The sequence below is a fragment of the Trypanosoma theileri genome (assembly GCF_002087225.1).
Source record: "Trypanosoma theileri isolate Edinburgh chromosome Unknown TM35_Tth_3_V1, whole genome shotgun sequence".
Lineage (NCBI taxonomy): Eukaryota > Euglenozoa > Kinetoplastea > Trypanosomatida > Trypanosomatidae > Trypanosoma > Trypanosoma theileri.
The window spans coordinates 100,662-119,499 of record NW_021639845.1 but is presented as its reverse complement, the minus strand read 5'-3'; the positions used below and the strand labels follow the sequence as shown (position 1 = coordinate 119,499).

Below are 18,838 nucleotides of genomic sequence, written 5' to 3'. Positions count from 1 at the left end.
GAGAAGCTTGTGGAGCTGCAGGAGCAGGAGAAGCAGATTCTGCAGGGCAACGTGAATGTTGCACCGAATGCGTTTGTATCCATGTCACTAACGCATGTATTAAGTACATTTGCAGTGAGTGAGGTTCAGGAGCGAAATATGATTAAAAATGTGGAAGATATGGAAAGGCGGATGTTGTGTTCCTCTTTTAAGCAGGAGGAAGTTGAGATAAGTGCTCTTACTATGCAGCGTCTATCAGCGGAGCGAGCGGCCCAGGCAAGTTGGGAATATCAAGCATATTTTTCTTCGGATTGTATAGAACTTATGGCAAGTGAAACTCGTCGCCGTTCTTTTATTGAGGAAATGGAGGGTGAGGTACGAGCAGGTCTTTCTAATGACTTTCGTATTGCCTTACAGGCGATGTATGAGGCAGAATTGCTTCGGTTATCAGAGCAAAGTCTTGTGGAACGTAAACGTGCACTTATCGTGGTGGTATCAGAAGAGTCCACTACACGGATGCAGCTGGAGCAAGATGCTTTAAACGAATTAGCACGACTTCGTGTTTTGTGTGTATCAAAATTGGTGGAGTATCAGCGTGTGTTGGAAGAGAATGAGATGCGCCGAGGAGCTACACGTGTTGCAGCTGAACGACGGCTTTATATGCAACAGCTTTCTAACCTCTCGGAAGCAGAAGATGCTGGAAGGTGCCGATTGTTGGAAACTGAGCAGTATGAACGCCGAATGATGTGGACACACTTTGTCTCTACCATGCCGTTCGCAGTGACTTCAACAGCCCTTCCTAGTAATGTTGTACCACCGCCTTCATTCAGTTCCCCACGTTCTTCTTGTGCTCCGGAAACAACACGATCTTTTACAGTCTCCTTAGCCCTTGCTACTCAAAAAATAGCCGCCTTATTAGAGGAAGAAGAGTTGGAACGACTAGAACTGTGTCAAGTAGAGCGGCGAGATTGGTATAATCGTAAGAATTTATTTCATGCTGACTCTAGGCGTCTCAAATCAATGGAAACTACTGTAGAAAGTGAACAATTTGATAATTCTATCCTAAAACGAACTTTAGGGAATAATCTGAGACGTTTAGAATTGCAAGAAGAAGAAGGACGAATTGAAATTCAACAGAGTGCATGGTCATGGTTCCGTCGTCTTACAGAAAAAGCAGGAGAGCAACAGCGGCAAATAGAGACTATGGAACGTCTTTTACGCTCCATATCAGAGAGATCTCAGCGTGTTTTAAATCGTTGTCTTAGTGAAGTACAACTTGCTCTTGTAGATGAAGAAATCCATGATCGTAGTAATATAGAGACACATGAACGTCGAACACGTATGCAACTTTCTCGTGATGCGGCAAAAAGTGAAGAATTGCTTCGCACGAAATTACAACTACAACTCTCTCATGATTCCTCTGGAACTCTCTTTTTAGATGCAATGGATGCTGCAGTGCGAGAATTTACTACTGAAGCGATGCGTATAGCACAGGAAGAAAATGTAGAACGTCTTGCTCTTATGCAATCGCAACGTATTGAATCCTTGACACTTACTCAATCCTACGGAGAAACTCGTCTTCAACAAAGTCATACTGATGCAAAACAACAACTTGAGTACCTTCATTCAACTTTAGAAACTACTACAGCAGTAAGTACTTGGCGTGCTCGTTGTGCCTTCCTTATAACGGAAGAATTACGTTCCCGTGATGCCATTTGTAATGATGAGGCCAGCAGACGCGCATGGTGTAGCGCAGACGAGCGACGTGAGAGGTTTGATGTAGTTACACGTGACACGGAAAGGCTACAAATTGCACGGGAAGTAGCACGATTGAACTTGAAACTGCAGGAATCTGTACGAGACGAGTCAGAAAGACGTACAGTGATCTATGAAGAAGAAATACGTACTCGAGAAGCCATTGAGCATGAAGCGATGCGGCACGCAAACCTGTTGCAAGTGCGTAGAGAGCGACGGCGGGTGGAAGCAAACCGTAGTGAGCGGACCACCAACCGTGCGCTGGACGATCTTTGGCAAGAAGAAGAGGATGATCGGTTTTACATCCGTGAGGATGAACGTGATGCCCGACGGCTCCTACGGCGGCAAGCCGTTGAAGAGTCTGGTAGTATTGCCCTCGCTAGTAGAGACACCAGTAGACTTGCTGTTGATGAGCCTTCTGGTCGTACTCCTGCAATCCAAAGCCCCTGGCAAGATCCTTCAAATTCGCAGCAGTTTGATGAAGCATTTATTCGTCGCCGGGAGGCAGCGCGTGAAGAGGAACTTCGGGAAGCACAGCAGCGGTTGCAAGAGGCGGAGGCCCGCATAGCCGCGGAGGCTGCACGCCGTACTCTGGCGGAGGAGGCACGTCTAGCGGCCCTCGCGGAGTCGGCGGCGCTCCTGCAGGAGGCGGAGGAGAGAGCCGATGCCCGAATTCGCCGGGCACGGGAGGAGGCGGAGCGAGCGGCCCTCGCCGAGAAGGAGCGGATGGCAGGCGAAAAGGAGCGGGCGGCACTCGCAGAGGCGGAGCAGCGGGCACGGCTGGAGGCGCGGTTGTGGGCAGCAGAGCGAGCGCTCGCAGAGGCGGAGCAGCGGGCGGCAGTGGGAGCGGAGGAGCGGGTGCGCACTCTGCAGCAGCAGGCGCTAGACGCAATAGCTGCTACGCGGGAGGAGGCACGTAAGACAGCAGAGGAGGCAAGAAGGCGTTTGGAGGAAATGGAGGAACGCTACGCCGTACGGGAGGCGGCTGTTCACGCAGCAAAGGCAAATGTAAGAGTCGCTAGGCGACGCATGAAGGCGTATGAGGATTCTCAGCGGACATCACCAAGTTCGACACATTCCTCAGCTGTTATGTGTACATCAGGAGAACCGATAGAATTACATAAACAATTGAAAGGTGGGGTTTCTTCTCAATCGGTTAATCAATCCCCTGGTTTTACTGCTGCAATTTGTAGTAATGTAATTCGTGCTGCCATTCGTGAAGCTGTGGATGAAATTGTAAAAGCAACGAAGGAAGCTTGGCAGATATCAGAGGAAGCAGAACAACGTCTTCGGATAGAACGAATGCGATTACGTAGACGGCAGGCAGAACGAGATCAAGCTGAACAGGATTTGATTGATGCTGAAAATGAAGGTATTCTGTGGGGTACTAACTCTAATATTGATACTTCTGTTGCTGTTGTTGCTGATGAAAATGATGATGATGATGATGAAGAAACCAATGCTGCTGCTGCTGCTACTACTACTGAAGATGACTATAATGTGTATGAGGAAGAAGTGAGTAAAGATGATACACGAGGTACTTTTGGGGTAGAAGAAACTGCTAATACTGCACAATATCATACTCTCACACGTCATCGTAGAAGAAAAGAAAAACGAGAAGAAGAATTACCTCCTCCTCTTCCTGAAAATCTTACTTGTCATCGATGCTATCGGGGAGAAACAAGTGCTTGTACAAGTTGTTCATCACAGGTGTGTCTTTATTGTGGACCTTCTATTCTTCATCGTGCATGCTGTGATTTGCATCATCTCAATATTGTTAACGCCCGACGTCGGCAGCTTGTGAAGGAGCAAAAACAAAAACAACAACAGCAACAACAAGAAGAGGAAGAAGAAGAAGAAGTTTGGAATGTGAAGTCGTTAGAGAGGTCTCCTCCGGGCGTTCAGAGACAACTGCTTTCAGATAAAAGTAACAATGGTGAGGAGGAAGAGATAGTAGAAGAAGAAGAGGAAAGGAAAAGGAAAGAGAAAAAGAAGAAAGAAGAAGTACACGAAATACGACAGCAAAAGAAACGAAAAGAAAGACGGGAACAGAGGCAGTGGAATGAAGCGCAGAAAAAGGATGATGATTATGATAATAATAATGATAATAATAACAATAATAATAATAAGTCTGTATCGGTTGCTAGCGTTGAGGAGCCCAGGACAGAGCGAAAACGGTATGAAGCCTTCTTTGTTCCACTTGGTAATCACGCAGAGCCGAGACGTCCAAAACCGCCAACACCAAATAATTACGTTCCCGGTATACATTTCTCCTCTTCTAACATGCCAAAGACAGAGCGAAAGGTGAGTCCTCCTTTGCGTCGTGCTCGCAACATCCATAAGCATGGTGTTTGTGCTACTTATATATCTACTACGGCTACTACAAAGTCTTTTCATGAGTCAAGACCTCGACGATCTACAACCGCACCTAAAGAGCGATCAGATCCTTTCATAAACCGACAGCAGAAATCGCATCAACATCCAAAGCAAGATTATCAGGAACAACGACAACAACAACAACAACGTCAACGTGCCCCTTATATGACCTCATCAACGATGCCTGTGAAAGAACCCGCATGGGGATACTTTGACTCAAAGCCGCGTAAACGTACAACCGAAAGGCGAACAGTACAAGACCCATTTCGTACGACTGTTCGGGCATCATCACCTGCAATGTGTAAGCGACATGCTCCACAAGAAACTGTTGATTATGTTTCACCCCGTGAACCATCTATTGAACTTGATGATGATTTTGACGATTATGCCCTTCGTGATCCTACTGGCCTTGGTCGTACTTATTATAATGGAAAACCTGTACGTTTGGATGGTTTAAATTATGCATATGATGAATATGTGGAAAATACTAGTAGATCTTTTTTACATCAGCAACAATATAGAACAACTACTGTAAAATCAAAAAAAGATGTAGAACATGTGAATATCAGTCGTGAACAACGTGTACCTATGGCAATGTTTCCTACTGATTCAACCGCCATACCTACACACGAAATTCATGATATGATGAGGGAGCGCAATACACCAACATTACAAGAGTTAGATGAACGTCTCCGTCATTTACAGCAACACCGTGTATTTGATCGCATAGAACGACGATCTCCTGATCTTCACTGTATGCGACATCACTATCACTGTAATTTTGATGTTACTACTGGTAAGTATGATGATTATGACTATGAAAATAAGGAAAGTAATAGATATCGATCTGCTGGAGCAAAAAGTAGTAGAGTACGATATCCTACACCGAGTGGTCATGAACCCTGTGTTACTGTTCATTTACATCCTCGCAGTGGATTCATTCCCCCACCGCTAACACCAGCCGGAGCCGCTACAGTTAGAGGGGCGTCTAGGTCTAAATCGCGTGGTCCAAGCCGTAGAACCGCCAGACGCTCAACCCCGCGTGTTGTCTCACCGCCGTGGCGAACAGATTACAACTCATCACCGCTGCGGCCTCCGTGGAATGTGGAACAGCCGCACTCCTTCATTGCGAAGCCCTACAAGCGAACTCTACTCCCCACTGATATTTAGAAGAGTATCCATGATTGCTTTTTATTTGCCCTAGAGATGATGTGTGTACACACGCTGTCGTTGGCTTTGCATCTGCATGTATTTTTTGTATCTGTATGCGGAATGGTATGCAGATGCATCAGGAGAAAGAAGTTAAAAAAAAAAAAAAGAATAAAATAATAATAAGGTTACTGTATTTTTGTTCTTGTTCTTGTTGTTGTTGTTTCTATGAATATAAATAGAGCATAACGTTTTCCTTATGCAACCTCCTTTTTTTTTGCTTTTATCACTCTGCTTCACCGTTAATCCACTCACTATTTGTACGTACGTTATACATATACTTATATAAACACGTATGTACACACTTACATCGATAAATGTAGAGGAAAAAAAAAAGCCAAATATACGTATGCATTATGGTAAATGAGAAAATTATGTTGTGCACCCTTATGGCCTGCGGAAAAGAATAGAAATGATGGGGAAAAATCATCATATTAAAGTAGAAGAATAGTGTGGGATTACTGTATTGCGAGCGTCAAGCATTAATAGAAAAGGAATTGAGAAAAAAAAAAGTAATACGCTCTGCAGAGTCTCTCTTTTTGTTTTTTTTTTGTTTTTTGTTTTAACCTTATTAGTTCTGTTTTCTTTTTTTTTCCTCTGTTCCTTCATTACAACTGGTTCTTTGGGTAATAGACGAAGTAAAATAGTATGAGAGTATCAAACTTTATGGGATCTTTCTTTTCATATGTTGATTCCATTTCTTTTTTCTCACTGCTTCGCCTTATCCATTTCTTTTTTTTTTGTTCGCAATCATGAAGAGCAATATGAAACAAAAGAAAACAAAAGACACTCAGAGAATAAATAGACGACGTAATTTACTTTTTTTTTACTGAGAATTTCTTTTTTTTCATATTCCCACCATCACTTTATAGAAATTTCTTTTTTTTTACTGTGTGTGTGTTTTTTTGCTTTTTCCTACTTTCGTGTGCTGCTTTTGTCGTTCCTTTCCCTTCGTTTTGAGGAATAAGGAGAGAAGGAGTGGAAGTGGCCTTAACTGTTTATCTCTATTCCCTTCCTTTTCACTGTCTGATATTTTCTGTATTTTACGTTCACACACACACAAAGAAAAACAAAACCAACTGCAATAACAAACACGAACCAATAAACAAACAAACCAACAAAAAAAAAAAACAAAAAAAAAAGTAAATAACATCGAAGGAAACATGGCTGTTGTTCAGACTCACTGCTTTAACTGGATGGGGTATGAGGGCACCGAGTCCGAAACCCTTAATCTTGCCCTCCTCCGTCACGGTAATTCCGGCAATCTTCGCTACGCCGACTACTGCCAGCGCCAGGAGGTCCTTGCGGACATCCGCCTGCGGCTGAAGCTCATCAAGCGCGATCTCGGCCTGCTCCCACCGGAGGCGGAGGAGACGCCCGTCGACGACGCCATCGCCGAGCTCAGCGAGGACGAGTCGCTCTCCCTCGAGGCCCCAATCAGCGCGCGGCCGAAGGAGGAGGAGAAGAAGGTCGTGGAGGACAAGGAGCCCAGCACACTTCTCGCGGTCCGCCAGCGCGCCCTGCAGAGCACCGGCACCGGCCGCGGCAGCGACAGCGATGAGGATGAGGAGATCGTCTACGTCTACCCCGCCCCGCCCTCCGCCGACGACACGGCCACCGCCGCGAAGGCTGCTGGCGCCGCGCTACGCTCCGTGCTGTTTGAGGCGGGCGCCACGTACGTCTCGTACATTGACGGCGCCGAGTTCACATCAACGACAGCACTCGCCGAACACAATGAGGCCAAACGCGCTGAGCTGACGGACGTTGAACTCCCGGAGCCGGGCGCCTTCGATCTCGCCCCGCTGGAAGCAGCGCTGGAGGAACGCACTCAACTGCGTCTGAAGCTCGATGCCGTGCGGGCCGCACGAGACCCAGAGTACGCAGCAGCCGTCATCCCAGCCTCAGAGCGCGATAACAGCGGAAATCCCATCACAAACGTGGACGTGAGTGAGGCAGATGAGGCACAACTCTCACAGAAACTCACAAAGGCAGTTCGGTACCTCGCAGCACTGCGGGAGTTGTATAACAACCGTGCATCCAAGTCCGCCAACGCTGTGCAGCTCGAACTTGCCAACAAGGTCCAAGCACAAGAGCTTTAGGAAAAAAGAAGGGAAGTATATATATATACGTATATGTAAGGAGAAAAAAAAAGAAAAAAAAGGTAGAAAGGGAAAGGGAGAAATGATGATGATGATGAAGACGAAGAGAGCGTAAAATTTCGTAATGAGAAAGCGAAATAGAGCTGTAAAACAGAAAGAAAAAAGAAAACAAACATATCAAAACTGAGAAATCACAGAGAAAAAAAAAGAAAGAAAGGTCTGTATAGAACGAGGAAGAGATAAGCAAGAAAAAAAATTTTTCTCTGTCCTCTAGTTAATGATTTGGCAAGTGAACGGTTACCATTGGACAAATGAAGAAATATAAGAAAAATGAGAATAATTGGGGATAACAGAAAACAAAAAAAAAAGAGATGTACGGTAATCCATGGAAATAAAGAAAAAAATAAAGAAGTACGTAAATATCTCTTCTTCTTTTTTTCACTTTTTCTTTATTTCCCTTTATACATTCTTCATCTTATTTCCGCTCCATCACCAAAACGTGAGACCTACGTGGGAAAAAAAAAGCATATACGGTGCGATTAACTTATATTTTTCTCATATCTGTGTACAAACGTACAATTTCTCTCTTTTTACTCGCATGCTCTTCTTCTTTCTCAACTGTATCTATGTTTTTTTTTTGTTGATTAATGCACATGAGCTTCAACGTGTTTTTTTTTGTGTTATTTTTGAATGTACCTGTGACAAAACAAAAAAGAAGAGTTAGAGGGAGGATGAATTCTGTTACGATGACTTTTTTCCATTTTTCTTCTTCATCTCGGCTTGTTGGAGAAACGTTGATGTGTTTTTCTAATTTTGTTTTGTTTTTTGTTTTTCTCAGTCTTATCATTTTGTGTACAAAATTATCTTTTTCCTTTTTTTTCTTGATAACTTCCCTATTTATATTCTTTCTCCTCACTCTCTATTTACCTCTCCTCCGTGTACCCCCAACAACAACAACAACCCACATATAGATTTAAAATAGAATTCGATGATTCTTGGACTCACAGGTGTTCAACAGAAACAACATCAACCACTGAAACAAGAAAATCAACAACAACAACAACAGCGGCGATCACCGTTGCGTGGACGACGTTGTTTATATTGTCAACGACTTGGATGTCCCGGTATTCAAAGCTGCTGGTGGCCGCGTGCTCGATCAGCTCGCAGCACATCGTCTTTGCATAATAGTAAAATAGACCCCGAGCCTACTCTATGGAGTAATAAGAATATCCATACTGGTAGTGGTAATGCGGTGGAGGATAACCTGCGAACGCAAATAAGTGTTCTAGAGAGAGAAGTACAGTTGCTGCGTAATGGACTTGAAAATCTTGTGCCTTCTAACAGAGAACCACAACCACCGGCTGAACACATACCGTATTGGAATAAGAATGAGAAGAAGATTGGAGCCGTTTCTCTTCCCAGTCGTGTTGTTATTCCTCCTTATACACAAGGAGGAATAACACAACCATCATCCTATCAACAAGAACAAAAAAACACAACACATGTGATGATGCCAAACGTAAACGAGAAGACTCCCGTATCGTCTGTTCATCCAGAGAAAACAGAACCGCATCGAGTGGAAGAATTAGAAAAACTTGTGCTAGAATTGGTCGCCCAAAACACTACACTTTGCAGGAAACTTGCTGAAGTAAATAGTGTTCTTGAGCAACGTGATGGACTTCTTCGATCACTCTTCACGGAGCGAACTACAGTAGTTCCTCCCTCCACTGTTCCCGCCGCCGTTCAGACCTCTTCATCCTTTAAATATCCGCATGAACAGGAAGTAACAGTGATGACCCAATTACTGCATAAACAGGAAGAAGTAGCACAACTTCAGGAAGAAATACGAGATGTAAAGGCCAAGTTAGAAAATAATAAAGAAGACTTACAACGTCGTGTACAGGAAGTGGAATTCCTTCGATCGCAACTTGGGCAACTAGGATCTTTACAAACATCTCATAAAGATGGTGTTCCTATTTCTCCTACCCCTGTCCCTACATTTAATAGAGATCCCATACAAGTTCCTTCTCAACCAGTATCAGAATCCACCATGGTGAAGAGTCATGAAGAAATAACAAATAAAGTAGTTTCTGTTATTCCTCCTGTAGATCAGAAAACAACGGGAGTGGATACAAATGCCATGAGTACAGAAATACGTGAATTACGTGAGAAATTGGCAAATGCAGAACGCAAAATCCTCGCCTGGGAGACGTGGTATAAGCAGGAAAAACATCAACAACAACAACAACAACAACAAAAGCCATCATCATTGCAAACATCAGTTGGATTGGTACAGGAAAAATATCATGTACTACCTATTACTAATACTACTACTAAAGAAGAAGAAGAACCTCGTGTCAGTTTATTTATATCCCCTAAACCTGAGAAATCCAAATATCAAGAACATCAGCAAGTTCTTCTTCGAGCATTACCAGTTTCCCAACCTATTCATTGTTTAAATCAATCATCTTGTGATCATCTCTCACGACCCAGTGGAAGTAGTGCAGAAATACTGGCTCTTGATACGTATGCTCTTATTTCCCGTGAGGCCGCTTTACGTGAGGCGGCTAAACAAGAGCGGTCTGATCTCATGGCATCGCTGTTGAAGGGAGATGCGAATGAATGTGAAGAAGAAGAAAACAACATAGAATAGTCAGAGTTGAAATGGCAACTCCCCGAATCAGAGTGGAGGTTGTGTATATCATAGAGAGAAGGATGAAAAGATAAAGAAAGAAAATATGGAAGTAAGTGTGGTGGGACTTGTAATTCTTGGATTCCTTCATGACAATGTAATCAATTTTCTTTCTTTCTTTCTTTCCTTCTTTTTCATTGGATTGTTATACTGTGATAATGATTATGTTTTTTTTTTTTAATTCTTGTATACTCTTGATGTATATATATGTATATGTGAAACTTTACTCTTTTTATTGTTATTATTTATTTTGATAGTCAGAACTTCAATTCATAGACACCCCCACCCATACACACACACACACACACACACCAACCTGTAATTAAATGTCAACAAATTTCAAACACTCTCATAGAAATACAATAGATGCGTATAAGCAATCTACTCTGAATCCTCCTTCTAGCACTATTCCTTCAGCTCCAGATATGAGAGAAGATGACATTTCCTCTTGTACAACATTTGGCACCATATCTCAACAACAAGAGGACACAACCACAACAACAACAAGAAGAGGAAAAAAAACTACAACTGTACGTGGAGCGGCAATCGATACGATAACGATGGGGCATGCGGTTCGTGTTCCTCACGCCCTGCAGTCAGCCACGCGACGTACAATGTTAGACATTCTCACTCAATTAAATCGTGAGAAGAGTGTAAATGAAACGGATGAATGTGTGGGAAATTCATTAGCACATGGAAGAAAACTCTTATATGATGGCGTCAATACAAATAAAAATCCTTCTATACTTGTTAACGCAACTACTATAGCTGCTTCTACTTCTACTTCTCATGTTTTACCAGATCTCTCGAGAAGTCTTCGACATTTACTACCGTCTCGACGAGGAAATGCCGCTAACACACGACAACAATGTAGACAACGACAAGAAGAACTATTGCACGCCGAAGAGGATAGTATTTCTGAGTTTGAAGATGATGATAATAATAATAATAATAATAATGTTCACATGAAGAAGGAGAAGAAAAGAGGTAGTGATGAGACAAGAGGAGTCCAAGAGCCGTATTTGATAAATGAAGAATGTCTCGCAAATGATCATACGGAACCGTATTCTTTTCCACGGACTGTATTGGACCGCGAAGAGGGACAACGTCGTGGGCGTCACCGCAGTTGGGCCAAACTCTTCAATTGTGATGATCTCCACAATGATGATCCCTCAATACAAGACTCTCTTCATACTGTACAACAACAACAACAGCAACAAGAAATGCCAAAGTTTACACCTGTTACCCGCGTTTCTACGAAATCTTCACACCGAAGCTCCAGTTCTCTGCACGCGGTGTGGGCGGATGTGGAGGATGAGCGGCGGAGTTCAACGGCGGGCCGAACATCACTCGCCACGTTGTTAGATGCCGCGGAGGCTGAAGATGATGAGCGTCGACGGAGTTTTTCACATCTCTTGGCTGCGGAGAAAACGGAAAAGAAGGGCATGGAGTATGAAGAGGAAGGAGAAAATAATAATCATTCCATGCTTCTCCTATCATCTCATACCTTTGGTAAACCATCATTTGGAGCTATGGGATTGTCATTAAACAATGGAAGTAGTTCCTCCGCCTCTGCGGTAGCGGCACTCTTGCAGGGATCATCATCAACAACAATAACATCAACAAGTGCTGTAGTGAAGCGTGGTGGTGGTGTTTGTAGAGGAAGAATGAGTGCGGCATTAAAGCAACTCTCTGGAAATCCAACATCCGCTCGTGTTGTGACTTATCTTGCACGTAGCTTTGATGATTGGAGGTTGGATGCTCCAGCTATATCTCAATTTAATAAAGAAATGGAAGAAGGAAGAGCGAATAGTACTCTTGATGAATCTTCCAAGTATACTTTACTTTCAGGAACGAGTGGTGTGCAGTTAAAGCTTCGTGTAGTGATGGTAGAAAATACCTACTCTATATATTGTCTCCGTGTTGAGATTGTATGGGCAGATGAACAGACATCTATGGAACTCGGCTATGATTATAATAATAATAATAATAACACCACTATCTTATCAACCACAACTGCAATGGAAGAACACGATGATGATGAAGGGGAATCTCTTCCACCGTGTAGTGTAGAAAGAAATAAATTATGGACCGTTGCTCTCACAACTCCTTCCTTTCAGTCTACACCTATTGTGGTGGGTGAACACTTGTATTTAGCCCGTCCCTTCTTTTGTTATCCTTCCATTCAAACTATTGTTGCCTCACTTAATATCACATCCGATTCAGCTCTGCGTCAACCACAACCCACGCGACAGGGACGCCGTCGTCGTCCACGCGAAGAAATATCTTCACAAGAACAACAACAACAAGAACAGAAACAACAGAAACAAGAACAAGAGAATGATCCACAGAATTGTATGATGGGCTATGAAAAAATGTCAATGGATACAACCACACCTGAAAGACCATCCAGACCAGCTATATCACTGAGTGCCCCATCTCCGTTCGCAGCGTATGATCCTTTTCTTAATACACCAACTAATCCATTTCGAAAGAGTACTGTAGACACCGATCCATCTGCTGCCTTCTCTCAGAGACAGCAACAGGTTGGAAGGTCATTAAAAATGACATCAGAAGAAGAAGAAAATAATAATAATAATAATAATAATAATAATAATAATAATAATAATAATATGTCAGATAATTCCATTTCTGTAAGTATACAGCAAACAGTAAAGCATGATATCATTGGTGATCATTTCCCCCGTGGACCTGGTGAAGAATGGGATGTACCGCTAGAAGTCTTGTTAGCGTTGTGTCCAATACAGAATCCTGCGGCTTTTACTTCTTCAGCCGCGGATGCAGACAATTTTTTTAGTCCTTCTGCAGTACAGTCGTGGATGAGAAGTGGTGGTGATGTGGTTTCCTCCTCCATCTCTTCATTATCATCCGTTGACGAGGATGATGAAGTGCCTCCCACGCTAACAAACCAAAAAGTCTCCGCATGGAGATATGATGATGTGCTGTTGAGTGATTGATTACAAAGAAGAAAAGAAGTTGTGTCAATACTAGTGAATTCGTTGGGTGAAGGGGTGGGTGATTATATAAATATTTATATATTGTTTGTTTGTTTTTTTCTTCTTTGCTTTCTTTTTATTCCTTGGTATATTTTCTTTTTTTTTATTCTTTTATTGCTGTGAGGGAGAAAGATTGTTTTTTTTTTTCCTTTTTTTTCTCTTTTTCTTTTTGATTGTTGTTGTTGTTTCTTTTCTTTTATGTATTTTATCTCTATACTATAACTTTCTTGTGGTTCTCTTCTCTTTTTTTTTTATCCAAATGCAAGGAATTCTCTTCCTTGGCAAAAACCAATAAAAGAACACTTGAGAGATTTTTGGGGCCTAATGAATAGTCCGTTGCTTAATAAAAACGTTGTGCGACTCCCGCCGCAGTATGATGCTTCCGGCTTTCTACAGACGTGTCCAATCAATGAACAGTATCGAATCCTCGCAGGGATCTGCAGAAGCGAGAGTCAATTTCCATCTCATTGGCAAACAGAAAAGAATAATAATAATAATAATAAGAATATGAATAAAGAGAGTGAAGTTCACGATCAAAGTTGGTTAGAAGAAAAGGATAATAATCCTGCTGTATTTTATGCTGCTCGCTTGGTCGCTTTTACAAGTGAATGTGGATGGCAAAGGTCGCCATTAAATATGTTAAAGGAAGAGATATTAAAGAAACAGCAGCAAGTAGAAAAAGAGAGAGAAGAAGAAGAACAAAAGAAGAAGAAAGAAGAAAAAGAAAAACAAAAGGAAGAAACGAATGAAATGGTTGAACCGGAAGTATATTATAATGAAGAGGAAGGATACTATTATGATGATAATGGATACTATGATGCCGATGGGAATTATTACTACTATGCCACAACGGAAGAAGAAAATCCAGAAAATGCGGTGGGGAACGTAGAAGAGAGTTGTGAAGAAATAAATAAAGAAATAAATGATGAGAATGAAATGGATATTCCCTGGAATAGTGAAGATCCTTTTGAATCTAATATACCACTCGCAGATCCTGATCTCGTTAACACGGCAAGAGAAGAAAGGCCATATAAACGTCTCTTCCCAGATGAAGTGGATTGGATTTCTTCACCTTTTGTTGGTGGTGTCTGTGGACTGCGGCGAGCTGCAGCGCAATTGGAATCTGCAGTTCCATCTGTAGATGTATTCTTACATCAATGCGGTCTTTTAATGATGTCGTCAACAGATATGCATATTGTTTCTCATCCGCATAGGAATGCCATATATATAGATACAGAGGAGTTATCATCTCATGGTATACATGTTCTTGCGAGTAGACGATATCTTCACATTCTATATGTATCTCCAATGAATAATAATAATAATAATAATAATAATAATAATAATAATAAGGAATTGGATCTCATGTCGGCTGTTCTCAACAGTTCACCACAGACTGGTGTGTTAATGTCTATTCCACTCCATCATAGTGAGAGTACATCATCCAATAAGATTGAGATGAAAACATCAAAAGACTTTAATGGTCAATATACCGTTTCTTATGGGAGTTTGGGTAATGGATATGTATTAGTTGAGATTTACACAGCACCTGCAGGCGTAACAAAGGAATCCAATAATGGAATAACACTTTCTATGGTGTTTGGTATTCCCTCAGATGCCCCATTTCGTTCTCTACCACTATCATCTCATCTTGTAAAGAATTATGAACGACGAGTTATGCATCATATGGAAAAGAGTGGTTGTTTAATGGACGAATCACTTATCTCGGAATCTACAGAAAGTACAAACTATAAGAATATTCCCATGGATCCCTCACTTCCTCTCTTTAGTTATTCAGAATTACTTCTTAATGAGATCCACCACCACAATAAGGAGAGCAGTGTGGATGTTCTGAGTAGTTTGGAATATGATGCCGCAAGTAACGCTTTACTTCATTGTATGGAACGTGAGAATGTTGAGCGACAGGCACGAGAAAAGGAAGAAATATTTTATATGAAACACAATATGGAATCTCCTCGTCAACGATTTATACGGGAATCTTTAATGGAAGTAATAGAAACAGAAAGAAAAGCTCGTCAATCATTAGAAGAAGAAGCATTGGTAGTGTATACTTTTAATCCACAAACATCTTTTCATTTTATTGCGGATAGGGTGATACCATTTCTGAATCACTATGATATGAGTGTGAAGAAACTCTATTCAAATGAGTCGTCTCAATGGAATCGAATACTTCAACGGTTTACAGAAATTCATTCTCAGATTCATACAAATGAAAGACGACGACGGGTAAGTGAACAATTTACATTTGAAAGACGAATATTGATATTGCAGTGTTCACTGGATTTGGATATTCTCATACAACAAGAAACCACAGCACGTGCGGTTTTAGAACGTGATGAAGTTATCATGCGATATGAAGGTCATCTCTTTCATTCTTGGATTGATATATTAGCCTGCAGACGATTAGAGGAATTGCAGGAAAGAGAAATAGCAACAACAACAACTAATAATAATAATAATAATAATAATAATAATAATAATAATAATGCCTTAGTTGTGGCTCATAGAGGAGGAGGAGGAGGGAATTGTCTACATCTCAATTCTCTGGTCTGTGCGGTGGGGAAAACACCGATGGGGCACTTTGCCGGTTCATCTCCACAAGAACAGAAACGACGAAACTCCTTATCTTCTTCTATACATTCACCAACAACAGAGGAGTTTATGCGGGTAATGACGGATGGATATCAGACTGCAGCTTCGCCTAACCGTACACATCCTCTACATCGGGTTTGCCTCCCTTTAGTTTAATTCATAAATTAGGTACAGTGAGGGTTGTAGAAAATAAAAAAAAAAGGAAATTTCTATTTTTTTCTTCTTTATTCTTTTCTATTTTCTATTTATTAAAGTGACACCTACTTTTATTTGTTATTCCCACAGTGGATGAAAATCACTTACAATCTGATAGTTGTGTGTGAGATAAATAGAATGTAGGGGGTGGTGAAGTGAAATAAGGAAAAAGAAAGAAAAGATATGAGAAGTGTAATAGTGAAGAATGATATTTTAATTACAATATTCCTCTCTCTCAATATATATATATATTTATTTATTTATTATCGAAATTCTGTCAATAAAAAAAAAAGAACGTTAGTCAGTATTATTGTATTTCACTTCTTCTTGAAGAGTTTTCGTTTTTTTTTTCTATTTTATTTTACCTCTCCGATAACAATTGAGTTGGAGAGGAAGTTTACCTTGCGGTTTCTTTTTTGTAGTTAGATTAAAATGATAGTAGAATAGTTTATATGTTTCTGATTTAATAACTTTAAATGAAAATGTTTATTGTCTCTTTTTTTTTTTATTTTTTCTTTATTTTTTTTCCTTTTTGAACTTTTTATTTGTTGATATCTTTACCTTTAGTTTCCACGGAGACAAGATTAAAAAAAAAAAAAGGAAGGAAAGGAAATAAATAGATAGAGGTGAACGGAGAGAAAAAAAAAATATATATATATATCTTTCCATTAATCCACACATTATTTCAGTTTCTTCTTTTTCCTCCCCGCGTTGAGAGGAGAATAGCATAGAAGAAAAACTTCACCAACAAGAAAATTAGTAATAGTAACAAGAAGAAGAGGAAATAAAAATAAAAAAAAAATGGCAAATGGGGTTACGGCCAATTCCATGCGGGTTAGCGTAAAGGCGCCTGATCTCGGTGCCTTCCCGCTGGACCACTACCGCGAGTGCAAGAGCCAAATTGAGGAGTACTACACGTGTCTGAAGAGAAATGACTACGTGACGCCCATGTGCCGCGATGAGGTGCGGTCGTATCTGCAGTGCCGCATGGACCGCGGGCTGATGAAACCGGCGGACATTGACGGATTCGGAATTCCCGCGACGGAGTTTGTGCCGACGCGGCAGCACCGCATGGATCTCAAGCAGCAGTGGCTGCGGCAGCGGATGAATCAAGTGACGGTAGTGTGGGAGGAGAACTACAAGCGGGATGACTTGCAGGTGCCGGACGGGTATGAGCGGGAGAAGGGGGGGAGTGCAGAGGTGGACATTCAGCAGAAGAATGAAGAGAAAACATAGAAGAAAAAGAAAAAGAAGAGGAGGAGGTGTGTGTGTGTGTGTGTGTGTGTGTGTGTGTAGGTGCTACTGGATTGTTTCTCTCATCTTGTTTTTGCACACATGATATATGAGAGAGTGCTGTACTAAAATGGAAGAAAAAAAAGAAAAGAAGTAAAGATATAAAAAAGGAGAAACAAGGATCCAATATATATGTATGCTTTATGTTTCTTTTTTTGGTAACCATATTTGATTTCTCTTCTTTTGTTTTCTTTTGATGATCCAAAGAGAGGAACTCTCAATCAAGTAGGAAAAGAAGAAGAACAACAATAATAATAATAACGGACAAAAAGGAGAAATAATACACATTGTGTGTGTGTGTGTGTTTGATCGTATTGTTCCTGTTTATTTATTTATTTGAGTTGCAGTATATCTGTTTTCTTTTTTTTTATTATTTTATAATGGCCTCCGAAAAGAAACCAGTTGTACTTGATAACGGAAGTGGATTCATCAAGTGTGGTTATGCAGGTTCCAACTTCCCTGCTGCTGTATTCCAGACCGCCCTTGGTCGCCCTGTTCTTCGCTCAACGAAACGTAATAGCAATCATCATAAAAGCAATAATACTACAGATCCTATGATGCGAGATATTGTTGTTGGGGATGAGTGTAGTGGACTGCGGCATCTTCTTGATATGAGTTTTCCTGTTCGCAACGGTATTATTCAAAACATGGATGAAATGTGTCATTTATGGGATCATGCCTTTCATGATCTTCTACATATCAACACAGAGGAACATCATCTCCTTCTATCGGAAGTTCCACTCTTTAGTAGTAAACACCGCTGTCAATTATATGAGGTAATGTTTGAAAAGTATAATTTCCCCGCTATTCAATCTGCTCTGCAGGGAACTCTATCGCTTTTTTCAAATGGTTTACAAACAGGTGTTGCGGTGGAAAGTGGAGAAGGTATATCCCACTGCACTCCCATCTTTGAAGGCTATGCGTTACCGAAAGCCAATAGACGTGTGGATTTGGGTGGACGTAATATCACAGAGTTTCTTATTCGACTCATGCAGCGACGCGGGTATAGTTTCAATCAAAGTAGTGACTTTGAGACGGTGCGGCGAATGAAAGAAAGTTTCTGCTATGCGGCGGTGGACAATAAATTGGAAAAGCGACTTGCTCTTGAAACAACAGTGCTTGAACAGAACTTTTTATTACCAGATGGATCAAGTTGCAGTATTGGACAAGAACGATTTGAGGCCACAGAGGCACTTTTTCAACCTCATTTAATTGATATTGAGTGTGATGGTCTCTCTACACAACTGTGGAATTGTATTCAGGCGGCGGATATTGATGTTCGGGCAAAACTCTACAGTCATGTGGTGCTCTCTGGCGGCTCTACTATGTTTCCTGGTCTTCCAACGCGTATTGAAAAAGACATGCGGGAGTTTTTTCTCACCAAAGCCCTGAAGGGTGATCACTCACGTCTTGGACACTTTAAACTGCAGATTGAGGATCCACCGCGGCGTAAACATATGGTCTTCCTCGGCGGGGCCACACTGGCGGCGTTAACGGAGGATCAGCCGGAGATGTGGTTTACACGGGCGGAGTGGCAGGAGGGGGGCGCATCGGCCGTGCGGGCCCGCTTTGGGGCGTGAAGTTTACTGTGGGGGGTGGGGAAAGAAGAA

The 18,838-nt window shown here is 41.6% G+C and overlaps 7 protein-coding genes across 7 annotated transcripts; all 7 read left to right on the top strand.

Annotated features, from left to right (window-relative positions):
• TM35_000031500 (uncharacterized protein) lies at positions 1-5,280 on the top strand (the record flags this gene model as incomplete). Its single annotated transcript, XM_029021917.1, has 1 exon — positions 1-5,280. A coding segment is annotated over one exon (5,280 nt), but the record flags the coding sequence as incomplete, so codon positions are not given.
• A 1,202-nt stretch (positions 5,281-6,482) lies between these two features.
• On the top strand, positions 6,483-7,418 carry TM35_000031490 (uncharacterized protein; the record flags this gene model as incomplete). Its single annotated transcript, XM_029021916.1, has 1 exon — positions 6,483-7,418. The coding sequence occupies one exon, from the start codon at positions 6,483-6,485 to the stop codon at positions 7,416-7,418; it is 936 nt and encodes a 311-aa protein (XP_028886462.1).
• Positions 7,419-8,406: 988 nt separating this feature from the next.
• Positions 8,407-10,071, top strand: TM35_000031480 (uncharacterized protein; the record flags this gene model as incomplete). Its single annotated transcript, XM_029021915.1, has 1 exon — positions 8,407-10,071. One exon carries the CDS (start codon positions 8,407-8,409, stop codon positions 10,069-10,071), a length of 1,665 nt encoding a protein of 554 aa, XP_028886461.1.
• A 365-nt stretch (positions 10,072-10,436) lies between these two features.
• On the top strand, positions 10,437-13,088 carry TM35_000031470 (uncharacterized protein; the record flags this gene model as incomplete). Its single annotated transcript, XM_029021914.1, has 1 exon — positions 10,437-13,088. The coding sequence occupies one exon, from the start codon at positions 10,437-10,439 to the stop codon at positions 13,086-13,088; it is 2,652 nt and encodes an 883-aa protein (XP_028886460.1).
• A 363-nt stretch (positions 13,089-13,451) lies between these two features.
• TM35_000031460 (uncharacterized protein) lies at positions 13,452-15,896 on the top strand (the record flags this gene model as incomplete). The annotated part of the gene is made up of 1 exon (XM_029021913.1): positions 13,452-15,896. The coding sequence occupies one exon, from the start codon at positions 13,452-13,454 to the stop codon at positions 15,894-15,896; it is 2,445 nt and encodes an 814-aa protein (XP_028886459.1).
• An 840-nt stretch (positions 15,897-16,736) lies between these two features.
• Positions 16,737-17,171, top strand: TM35_000031450 (Cytochrome c oxidase assembly protein COX19; the record flags this gene model as incomplete). Its single annotated transcript, XM_029021912.1, has 1 exon — positions 16,737-17,171. The coding sequence occupies one exon, from the start codon at positions 16,737-16,739 to the stop codon at positions 17,169-17,171; it is 435 nt and encodes a 144-aa protein (XP_028886458.1).
• Positions 17,172-17,608: 437 nt separating this feature from the next.
• On the top strand, positions 17,609-18,808 carry TM35_000031440 (putative actin-related protein 2; the record flags this gene model as incomplete). The annotated part of the gene is made up of 1 exon (XM_029021911.1): positions 17,609-18,808. One exon carries the CDS (start codon positions 17,609-17,611, stop codon positions 18,806-18,808), a length of 1,200 nt encoding a protein of 399 aa, XP_028886457.1.
• Between the last annotated feature and the right edge of the window lie 30 nt (positions 18,809-18,838).